General features: G+C 43.5%; 1 protein-coding gene across 4 annotated transcripts in view; it reads right to left on the bottom strand.

Annotated features, from left to right (window-relative positions):
* The window catches only part of aopep (aminopeptidase O (putative)), a 65,288-nt gene that overhangs the window by 2,255 nt on the left and 50,988 nt on the right, over window positions 1-12,045 (bottom strand). Inside the window, exons 15-17 of one of the 4 annotated variants that reach the window (XM_029509796.1) lie at window positions 9,964-10,080; window positions 5,342-5,428; window positions 5,107-5,262 (exon numbers count right to left, since the gene is read on the bottom strand). In XM_029509796.1, the coding sequence (XP_029365656.1) occupies window positions 5,122-5,262; window positions 5,342-5,428; window positions 9,964-10,080 (345 nt within the window). In that variant the 3' untranslated portion in view covers window positions 5,107-5,121. Of the gene's footprint in view, window positions 1-5,106; window positions 5,263-5,341; window positions 5,429-9,963; window positions 10,081-12,045 lie in introns of those variants that run through there. The other 3 variants (XM_029509795.1, XM_029509797.1, XR_003841072.1) reach the window with 3 other exon arrangements.

Below are 12,045 nucleotides of genomic sequence, written 5' to 3'. Positions count from 1 at the left end.
TTTATTTTTGGTGTCCATACAATGTTGCTTTGTGCTTTGATGTGCAGAGCACCATTTCCCTCCCATTAGAGTGTAATAAATCACCTTTTAGATACTGGCTCTGATCGCAATTCCTCTCTTTTACAGGCCTTTGATGGTCATTACTCTTTAACAGGCCCTAAATATAGGTCTAGAAATGGCAGGCTCCACATGGCCCTCATTTCTAATTCACACATCTGTCCTCGTTTAGTCGCCATTTTGTCGTTGTGAATATAGAGCACTATAATACCTCCTCAAGGCTCATATTCTGATCGCCAAAAAAAGACTGACTGGTTTTAAAATACATTTTCAGCCATCTGTCACTGTTTTGATTTCATCAGTCCAGAACAGTAAAGCTTTGAATTCCATTTAGCTGTTATGAAAGTGAACTCTGGTGGACTAAGGCCACACTGCAGCGATGGTTATACAGTAAGTTACTGTCAGTATGTAAAACTGATGAGTTGAGTCGGGCAGGAATTTTTCTGAGATACTTTTTGTTTGGCAGGCAGATACAAATGGAGGTTATTGTACTGAAGCTCCAAAACAAATTTATTTTTTCCGAAAGTCATTTATCATTGTCTCCACAGACAGCTCAAGGTAAATAGAAACCTGCTTGTATTTTTAAGAAAGTTTGTCCTAAGTTTGCATTGTTCTTCCTTTTTGTTATAAAGCTCATCTCGACTGATTTGTGAAGCCTCTCGCTCCACACTCAGGAGTAACAAAGCATCTGGTGGGATCTGAGAATTCCTGCTTCTCTTTATCAGTGGGTGTTTTATAGGATCAAAGCTTCTTGTTTCTCCTGTACTGAGACAAAACAATAAAAACTTAGATAGCAATGTAAACAAGTCAGAAACACTTAGACTGGTTCTGTCTGCGAGTCCAAGTCTGCATCAAATCTCCCATAAAACACCAGATTATCTTTACACTTTGGTTATGCTTTGAATCAAACAAACAACATACAGCGTAGCTATTAACAGAGCCAGAGTGGCTTGTTTTAACGTGTCTCCAGGCTAAGCTGAGTCAACATGATGTAGGGATGTTTCGCTAAAACATCACCTTTCTTTCATATTTTCCCACAATGCAATGGGGAGGAGCTACTGTGTTATGGGGAAAACAGTGCACGTATCTACTCACATTTAGTGAGCGTGCAAAGTTGAACATTTTTGTATTTTTGTAAATAGTATGTCATGCAACTTTAAGCACTACATGTTGTAAGAAAGACTAAATATGGCAGATCAGGTGATGATGATGGCGGCTACAGCTCTTGGATTGATGAAATATCTGTCATCTGCATTAAGCAGCGTTTGGGTCTCCCCAGGCCTCATTAGTTCTGGAAGTACAGTCTCTCCCCTGAGGTACTTGGCTCTCACCTTCGCTACAACTACAGAGCATGCAACTGGCATCATCTGCACGATTATCTCTTATACTATGAATCTAAATGAAACAGAGGCTTGGGGGGGGGGGGGGGGGGGGGGGGGGGGGGGCGGGTGATGGGATGGGAAGATGAAAGCAGGCGAAAGAATAACAGAGCAGGAGAGAGTAGCACAGTGTGGTGCTCATTAGTAATGTTGTGTTTTGAATTTGCAAGGAGGCCTGTGTGTGTAATTTGTCAGGGTGAAAGGGGCTCTTTGGAAAGTTTTATAGTTAACTTAGGCTGGAAGAGAGGAGAGCTATTTAGGCTTTGGTTGGAGAAAAATACAGGATGACGCCAAAGGTGGGGGAGTGACATGAGATAAGAGAGAGATGGGAAAGGTGAAAGAGGAAGGAGGCAAATCGAGTCAAGACAGAGAAAACAGGGGAGTTCTTTCTGAAACGAAGCACGTTTTAAACAATTAAATAGGGGGAGTGAGGCTCAACTGTCCACAAACACATCTTGCCACTGTAACAACTTTAAGGAACATTTCTGTTCTGTTTCTTTCACAGCCGTTCATTGTCTTCCTTTGTCTGCTTGTCTGGGTCATGCTCTCCTCAGGTGCAGAACTTAGCCACTGTGAACAAAGAGGAAATCAATCACTGTTCACCAATCAGCTAAGCTCTGTGCCTGGCTGGAGAGAGGATACAAAAAAACTGGCTGGCTGTACGTACACACACACACAGACAGACACAACCACAGCTATGAAAACACCCCCATCAAGACCCTCTGACTTCCTCATCATCCTTTTTCTTCTCCATGCTTCCACATCATCAACTCCTCAAACACAATCACACACACTCCTAGATGATGATGTCCTCTTAAGATGTAAGTTTAAGGGGTGTAAGTGAGAGTGTGTGTGCGTGTGTGCGTGTGTGTGTGTGTGTGGATAGGAGGGGTTTTGGTTGCCATAGCAGCCGGCAGGGTCAGGGCTGTGTGGTAATCCCTGGCAATGTGATTTTTATCATAAGTCACAAATCAGCACGCCAGGAACCCTCACAGCCTAGACATGAAAGAACAAGCTCTGTCTACCTACGTCCTCGTGTCCCGGCCCGATCCTTACACCCTGCACCGCCCACAAATGACAAATCTCTAACTTTCTTTGTTCTTTCTCCCTTATGTCTGCCATCAGAGCGCAGCCATGAAAGGCCAGAACCTGTCGATCCTCTCTCACACACTATTTTCTTGGTTACCCCTCTCCTCCTCTCCCATTCACCACGCTTGGCTAACCCGGCGATATGCCCCTCATTAAGCGGATCAAGAGGGATTCCAGAGGCATGTACCAGGGGAAGGAAAGAACGAGGGAGCGGGCGGGGGAGAAGAAAAGGACAGGGAGAGACCACCCTTCTCCTCTAAAAGGTTGTGCTTTTAGGTTTTAAAACACAGAGCAGGGAGTGCGTCTTGACAGACATGTTGTTTTCAGTTAAAACCCTCTCAGCCTGCCTCAGCCTAATCCCACTGTACTGTGGGGTGTGTGTGTGTGTGTGTGTGTGTGTGTGTGTGTGTGTGTGTGTGGGTACAGGGAGGACTGGTCTACTTAAAGAGAGGACGATTGGGAAACACAAGCTGAGCAGTAAAACATAAATCCATCTCCCCACAGTGCAATATGCAATAGCAGCGAGGAGGTCCGCTCATCCATCATTTTAATTGGTGAGATATCCGGACCTCGGCTCAGCTGACCAGCATGATCCATTGATGTTTACAGAGGCTTGTTTGGTTCGGTCCAATGGGAAGCAAAAGTAAAAGTGAGGATATTCATCTCTAAATGCTTTGCTGCCCCATTTCATTCCTCCTGTACTTGTGGTCAGACTCCACAGGGAGGTGTAGTGAGGAGGTGAAGGATGATGACAAGAGAGCTGCGGGCACAGACAGATAGGCGCTGTGTATGTGTGTGTGTGTGTGTGTGTGTGTGTGTCTGTGTGTGCCTGTGTGTGTGTGTGTGTGTGTCTCAGGGAGATTTATCAGGACTGAGCCAGATGCCCAGCACTTGTCCAGAAAGCCTTTCACATCCTGTGCAAATGCATAAAGCTGTCCCTTTATGTGTGTGTGTGTGTGTGTGTGTGTGTGTGTGTGTGTGTGTGTGTGTGTGCGTGCTTGTGTCTGAAGATAAAAGGCCGTCTTGTAGTGGCTTGGTCACGGCCTAAAAAAGGATTTAATGCTGTAAGTCGCTCAGGTTGATGTGAACAAGTATTTAGCGGAGCCTCTTGACGCAGTCTGTGTTGACCAAGGTCACAGACACCTTGTTTGACCTCATACTTACTAAGTGTGTGTGTGTGTGTGTGTGTTTGGGAGGTTGGAGGGAGGGGCACAGTGATCTGATTTCATACTGTAGGTTGGTTCTGAAGTTAACGGTGGGACATGAGGAAATGCAGTGAAATAACTTTTCTGTTTCTGTCTATTTTCTGCCTGAGCTGCTCTTACTGGTTTGGAGATGGCAGTGAAAACGTACAAAGAATCTTCAGCCACCAATCAAAGATGATCCATATCAGAATAGGAATTTCAGGCATGTTCGAATGTACGAGATGTCCTGACTAATAAAATCTGATCAAACTCGCATGAGTCACAATTCATATGTCAACATAAAACTAATCATGCATAACATAAAACTAATATCTCACTTTTCCAAACATCAGTGATCATGAATTTAATCTCATCGGGCCTCTGATCTGCCGACAAAACAAGAAATCTGATGGCTAGTTTGTCAGAGTGACTGAAAAAAGATTGAGATTTCTAGATTTCAGTCGAGGACACTTGTCAAATGTTTCCTTTTCTCTCTCCTTTCATATCTGTCTTCACCGTCAAAGTTGTCAAATAAAATCCTAGAAAACAAAGTAGATATTTAATCTGAAATAGTTCGTGTAGTTAGCGTACTTCAGCATATCGCTGCATTGCTCAACACCTTGGAGAATAGCTGTTAATTGTCTGCTCACATTATTCGAAAGCTTAGTGTCAGTAATTTCAGGACTTTTATGAAAAGAGCAGCGGCCTCAAAGTGAGCTGCCTCCATTCCAGGCCTCCCTTCCTCTCCTTCCCCTGCCGGCTCTGTCCACTTTGTCTGTCTAAACCATGAATGTATGTCTTCCTTTCATCTAATGTGAGACCAATAAACCCCTGACTGCTCTGAGTAAGCACGCACACTCAGAAAAAAAAAAAAAAAAAAGGAATTTCAAGGTCAAGAGTCTAAAAATCATCCAACGTGGAGTGGAGTCTGTCCTGAGCCCCTCAGAAAATGCTTGCTGACCCATTCTCGCTTCCCTCTCTCGTTTGTTTGAGGAACACATTCCCAAATTCCTTCTCTGACTAACACATCCTGACAGCACTGCTGAAACCACGGAAAAGGCCCCATTCTGAGTCTGCAAACATGCACACAAGCACACACAAACACACACTCACTGGGCTCAGGAAGGAATGTACAGTAAAGGTAGCCAAGTGACTCTTAGTGTGGACCGTCCAGTGAGGCAGATGAAATCAGGATCGATTCAACACAAAGCTTTCTTTCATAGAAGCCATTTCAGACTAAATATATTTCAAGATAAAGAAAAAAAAAAAAAAAACTAAACAAAAACAAAGAATAACAATAAATTGATATAACGCATTCATATAACGCACCAGCCAATTTAAATACATCTATATTGAGCCGGAAGCATTCAGCTTTATAAAGCGTAGCTGACACTGACACTTCACCTCCGGTGTCACAGGACCATTTCCTCCACCACTCTACGTGTTGATTGGTCCATTTCCTCCTGGACCAATGAGAGGCAGCGGCGAGCCAGAGCCTGCTGCTCGGCGTCCTCGTGCACCATCAGCTCCCCGTACAGATACACGCCCATGGCCTGGAAGACACATGTGCAATCATGTGGTAGCGTCGTCGTATCGTGCAGGACAAAACGTTAAACGTGTGTGTGTATTTACTTGGTCATGAAGCAGGAAGTGTTGCACGTCTCCATAAGCCTGAGTGTGTCCATGTTTGACCACCAGCTCGCACCAGCGATGTCGGACCTGAAGGCCAAAACGGAGCACACAACAACTGTTAGCTCATCGGAAACACAAGTTTAAGGCATTTCTGGCTTAATTGGTAGCACAGAATTTAAAAAAAATGAGGAAATTAAGAGATTAAACTTTTTGAGTATATATTTGGACAAATGCAATTATGGGGTCTATTTAAAGTCAGCCATGTTGTTTTTGAGCTTATGTTCAGTCAGAGGAATAATGTTGTCCTCATCACAGTTTATACCAGCAATAGTTAAACTGAATGGGACTGATGGAAGATGAATCATTCCCTCTTTTATAAGAATCAATCCTTTTAAAAGTTTCCATTTTTAGAAGACATTTTATTTTTATGGTTTTCAGCCAGCGCGTTCAAAAATTAGTGTGAGCAGATCTCCCTCAACACCAGGACCGAAAGACAAACAGCCCATCTGACCGATGGAGAGACAAAGCTGGAGCCTCGGCTAACAATGAATATATTCATTCAGAATGGGAGGATTAACAGACGTGAACTTTGTTTTAGAGGAAACTCGAGATCGCAATCTAAAGTTTGTGTTTAAAAGTTCGGTTGAATTCTCTGACCGAGTGCATGTGTGTGTTCGCCACATCTGTGTGTGTGTGTGTGTGTGTGTGTGTGTGTGTGTGTGCATATACATAGCTGTGTTTTTACTGTATGTGTCTACTGGTGTGTGTGTGTGTGTGTGTGTGTGTGTGTGTGTGTGTGTATCTGTGTGCATGTGTGTTTGAAAGCCAATGCCTGGCCTTTCTCCCGGAGGATCAATAGGAGCTCTGTTGCCGCGGTTACAGGAGAGATCAGAGACTGGCTCTGTCCCTGCCTCAGCCATCATCCTTCATCATTGCCTGTGCGCGTGCGTGAATACGCCGTACACATGTATATGGACATAGTCCTGTGGAGCAGACAGGATGATAAAAGAGACAGAAGAGCAATAAAAAAAAAAATCCAGATGAAATATCTTTTAAAGGACTGCCACTACTTTAAAGGCTGACAGTTTCCCTTGGCTGCTTTTTTGTGGGTGTCAATCTTTGCACACTCAGGATAATAAACTAGTTCTTCGGAGAGCACGGTGACCAAGCGTGGGATTTCTCATGATTGATTCTATTTCAGCGTCTCAAGTTTTTGGGCATTTCTACAGCGCTTTCTGCAAAGACCCGTTTTGAGGCGGCGTTTGATAAAAGGAGCCAAATGGAAATGCTGGCGTGCTGTGTTCATGTGTGCACACACACATTTAGTAGGAGGTTTTTTTTTGTTGTTTTTTTTATTTGCTTTGTTTGTTTGTGCTGCCCCTCCACCTGTTTATGCAGCATGAGAGCGGAGACTGAGCAATGCTCCATTTAGTTCAGACACACTTAATTCTTCACATTACCTCTGCAAGCTACTAAATAATCATGAATTTAATTGGTCTCAGAAGGCCTTTTCTTTTTTCCATACGTTCTCTGCAGAATGTGTTTACTCTGGAAAGCTGCAAAAACCCTCAAAGCGGACCTGATAAAAGGTAAAAGGTGCAGGTGAGGTGTGACTCTCCCCCCTTCTCCCTGCAGTGATCTGTGTGAGTGTGTGGTCATGAAACACGGGAGCGTGCACAGACGTGCACCGACGTGCACCGGCGTGCCAGCCCTGGCCTTCTGGCCTCCACAGCCCCGGCAGCTGTTCTCTGAGCAGGGTTACATTCCTGGGGAGAGCCCTGGGGCAGAGCAGCTGTCTGGTCCCCCCCCCCCACTTTACATTTATCGCTTCCTCTCGCTGGGCCTCTCTCTATGACAGCACATGCAGTTACACAGTGCACAGTGCCACCCTCCACCACCACGCACACAACCACAACAATCGCTGTCCTCGCACCACCACGATGAACGAATTTGCCTGTTTCCTACAGTCGGTCTCAGACACGCAAAGGAACTCGTGAAGGTGCAAACCCGGTTTTATGGTAGTCATGACCAGTCCCCCATGCCTGGATATTTGCATGATGATGTGTTGTTTTTCTCTGCAGGCAAACAAATGAAAATGTCTCAACTATCACAAAAAAACATCAGTTTGTGCCTTTTTTTTTTTTTGGTCATTCAACCTTTTTTTGTATTCGATACTGCATCTTACTGTAGTCACTTCTTCTCATCCAGCCATTTGTTCAACACATATCAGCCTGGAAGAGATTTTTTTTTTTTTTTTCTTCAATTCCTCCCTGGATTTTTTGATTTTTTTTCACATTAGAGGTTTGCCAGAGGGGAGTTTTTCTTGCTCATTTGAGGAGCTGTTTTTGTTTCCAGCCTGCAAAGCCTTTTGAGACATTTTGATTAGAGGCTCCACAAATAAAGTTGAGGTGACTTTTTTTTTTTTTCCTTTCCACACTTAGTGGTTTATTCTTAATAACTCTCTCTCTTTGTTCTGCTGTCCCCTCTCCTCTACTCCGCATGCTGCAGCCACTAGAACCAGACAGGCCTTGATGTGGTCCAGTGAAGTCTCCAGTCACTGGAGGAGTAACCCTAACCTCTGCACCGTACACAATACACCCTGTGTGCTTGACCGACACACGACCTTCCACACACATATGTGCGCACACTCCCACAAAATCAGAAATGCGCGCACACACACACACACACACACACACATATATATATCTGCACGTGCACGAGACACAGGATTCACACATCTTGTGTCACATGAGGCTCATATGAAAGGAAGAGGGCCGCAGTCACGCACACTTCCTCATACATGCAAACACATGCCCCGGCTCACAGGCGCACTCGCACACGTATTCATGGTCATTCACACCGTTCACAAAGGAGCCCCGCAGCACGCACAATGGTGGTCAGCCACATATTTCCTTTCACTATCATGTACGCGATCACACAGTTCACACACACAGAAACTTAAGCCTGCACGCCTAAGCACCCTTATCCCTAAGACTCCATTATCACTTTCACTGTACTGCCGCTCGCTTAAACTTGTCTGCTCTGCTTCCATTGAGGCATGTTTAGCACCCAACAGGTGGAGAAACAATGTGTCACACATTGCTATGCGATTATATAAACTACAAGGCTAATGGACTCATTGAAATAATTCACATGTAGAGAGATGTCTCAGCCTTGACTTCATACTCTCCAGGCCTAAGGGAAAACACTTTTCTGCTACAAGAACCAACATTATTTTGGACGTTTCTTCAGGGAAAATTTAAGGCAAAAATCCCTATTCCAACGCTATTGAAATATTAATATTTGCAATAGTAACAATGAAACATTACATATCATGCACAGCTCTAATCAGTCATCATAAGAGAACTAACTGGGAGTTAACTGAATCCTGAATGACCTGAAAATACAATTCAGTCACATCAAAATGCAATCTGAGACGACGTATCACTAACAGGCTTTCAGAAACCATCAAAATCATCCATATAATGCAATACTCAACCACTCCGAGAATCTCAGCATTCATGAGGTAATCTCTGTTGCACAACCAAGGCTGAATGCCACTTAGCACCGCATTTGTCCACGAATTTCAGGCAGATCAATTATCAATCTTCTGAGGAGGTTTGTTGTACCGAAAAAGGGAGGTTGTAACAGAAAAAAAAAAAAAAAATGTAAAGAGCAACACTCAAACAGAGAGAAGAATAAATGTCCATCCTGAAATAAGAAATGCAGGAGATTAAACTCTTCTGAATGAGATCACTAACATTTGGACTAGGCCGTTGCATTTGGACAGGTGTGTGTGTGTGTGTGTGTGTGTGTGTGTGTGTGTGTGTGTGTGTGTGTGTGTGTGCGCGCACGCTTTTTCCATGAAATGCATTATGGCCTGGTGTATTTTTAGAAAACACAGAAAACTGGTTCCTGGAATTTGCAGAGGAGAATCTGCTTTCATCTGCCAGGAAGTTAGACTGAAAAGGCGTAAGGCTGGACCCAAGGACGGACACAGAGTGACCTCAATGCACGAAAATGAAAAGTAGAAGTGTCTGGATCAAAAAGTGCTTTTAGGTTCTCACCTATAAATTCACTAAAATATTTTCAAAATACAGAATGAGATGCACCGATTTGTGTTTTATTGATGGGAGGCGGAATGTCAGTCTGGAATGTATATAGCGCCTTTAAATCCAACTATGGACGTCTGGATTCAATACAATAAACACTCAGTTGGCTCAGTACAGCACAACATCTGAGCCTCATTATATACATTCCTGCCCTGACATAACAGCTCATAGAAATAATTGAAATTTGTAAAAAGTCAACTTTGTATCAAATTTGTCTCTTGTGTTGATGACCGAGGATAGAGTTGACCGTTTACGACCTCTGGCACACTCTCGCTCCTGTATACTAAGGAGCTGTCCGCACGCACAACACATTCACACAAACACACACACAGTAACAAACATTGTTACCACGGGGAACTTTGTACAGCACCAAACAATGAAGTGAATACTTGTGGTATTCTATCAAAACTGAGTGGCTAAAGAATAAACCTACTTTATATAACTGGACAAGAGCTTTGATACGTGTGTGTCTGTGTCTGTTTGTGTGTGTGTGTGTGTGTGTGGCCTTACCTCTGCGTCTCGATTCTGGAGGGTGTAGGTTCTCTGCAGAGCACACAATGTCGCCGCTCGCAACTCCGGTTCGTCCAACAGGAGCTCCAAAAGCAACACAAGCTGCTCAGACGTCAACTGAGGAGACAAAACAATTTATGAGATTAATAGTTGTGAATCATACAAGCTTCCTCATTAAATATATTGAGTCACAAAATAAAGTCCCATCTTTCTTCCTTCAGCGACTTCAATTACTAAACTAGCAAAAATTATAAACTACAGCAGAAATTATTCACGTATTGTATGGCATGCACCCACTCGCAGACAGATTTACATTATTTCCTAGAACTTTCATTTCATATCCCTCGCTGTGCTGTGAAAGGTTTGATGAAAAAATACATTATGTAATTACTATGGCTTTTTAAAGTGGAGGAGATGGCAGTATAATAAAACAGAGCTGAAATGGTAATTGAATAAACTCAGTAAACCAAGTGAATCTCGTACAACTGGGAAATATTACAAAATAGGCAAAATAGGACCGTTGAAGGGAAAATTTGATTTGAACTGAGGACAGACAGAGAAGTGTAATGAAGCAATGAGGTGGTCTTTTTTGATATTGCGCTGAGGTAACAAAAGACGCATACACAAATCTTTCAGAACAATCATTCTTTGTAGTTCGTCAGACTGCAGTGAAATCACCGATTGAGACAAAGATGGAGACAGAAAATTTTGAAAGGAAGAAAGGCTTTTTTCAGGGAATAGGAAATAACCTACTGTTTCTGCTTAATGGCGCATGTACTGTTTGTGTTATCCTGAAGTTAACCTCAAGGAGAGAGCCGATTTTGTTCTTATGACTAACATCTTCAGGGACAGCAAAATAAAAAAAAAAAATCAGCGGTGAGTTTTGATGATTATTCTGAGGATGGATGTGGGCAGTGATATGAGAGAGTGACTTCCTCCTCAGGGGACTGCTTTGCCCAGCCTTGCCTGCCTTTCTCCTACATATGCCCAGAACTCCCAGCCACTCTTTCTCTCTGCTCCCAGTCTGGGACACAATTAATGGTTGAAGGCCCCGTTGAGACAAATGTGAAAATAAGTATGAAGTATGACTGTGTGTGTGTGTGTGTGTGTGAGTAAGAGAGAGAGAGAGGGAGAGAGAGAGGGAGAGGGAGAGAGCAAAAGAAACTTAGAGAAGAGGACATACACAGACAAAACTCTTCTATTCAGGTAAACACATCCCGCAAGTGTAAATAGCTGCACTTGCGTGATGTAAATTTTGGAAAGAGACTATTGGTTCAAAGCTGTCCTCGGTAAACAGCCTCCTTAGAGTTGCTGGGAAATACTTGACCTAAAACCAGGAAGTATTTCAGCATGTAGTTGTTGGAGCTGAGAGAATAACACCTTGGCTCTAGCTGGCAAATGGTCAAATCAAACACTACTACCGCCACACACACACACACACACACACACACACACACAAACACTGATGGCCATCTAACTCCATGGAAAATCTGATATCCAGCCCTTTCCCTTCACCCTCTATCGACTCTCCCCTCTCTGTTCCCCCTCCCTCCATTTTGTGAAAGCTGAGTGTTTTCTGAAGTGGCGTCTCATCTCTAAGGGGTCTCTTTGGGGCCTACCCATGATCCTTCTCACTCTCCCACCCGTTGAAAAGCGAGGAGCCTCCAGAAGCAGCACTGTGCTCACATACACCGCTGAAGGACACAAATTCCTCTGCCCTGCTGGTGAGGTCCTGGTGTGTCCGTGTGTACTCATGGTGGAGATCAATATGTCTGTATCACTGTCTCCAGAACTCCTGGTCAGCAATGAGACCGTACTAATCAATTTATATTGTCATTATTATCCTGCTTCCACATACGCGACTATCTATGTCATCATCGTGGTTAACTCCTGTGCAACTCTCAGTGTACTTGAATATGAATGATTTCCATAAATTTTGTTGTATATATACTGTAAGTTTGATGCAACAAAGACAGGAATTTGTTCCATGCCATTTTCTGAACATTAACCTTGGCTGCAAGCGACTGAAATTAGAAATGCAGCTAACAATTATTCTTCTCATTTATTCATTGGTCAATTATT

This window comes from Echeneis naucrates, chromosome 9, assembly GCF_900963305.1.
Source record: "Echeneis naucrates chromosome 9, fEcheNa1.1, whole genome shotgun sequence".
Taxonomy (NCBI): domain Eukaryota; kingdom Metazoa; phylum Chordata; class Actinopteri; order Carangiformes; family Echeneidae; genus Echeneis; species Echeneis naucrates.
The sequence above is the reverse complement of the archived record's forward strand: the minus strand, read 5'-3'. Positions and strand labels throughout refer to the sequence as shown.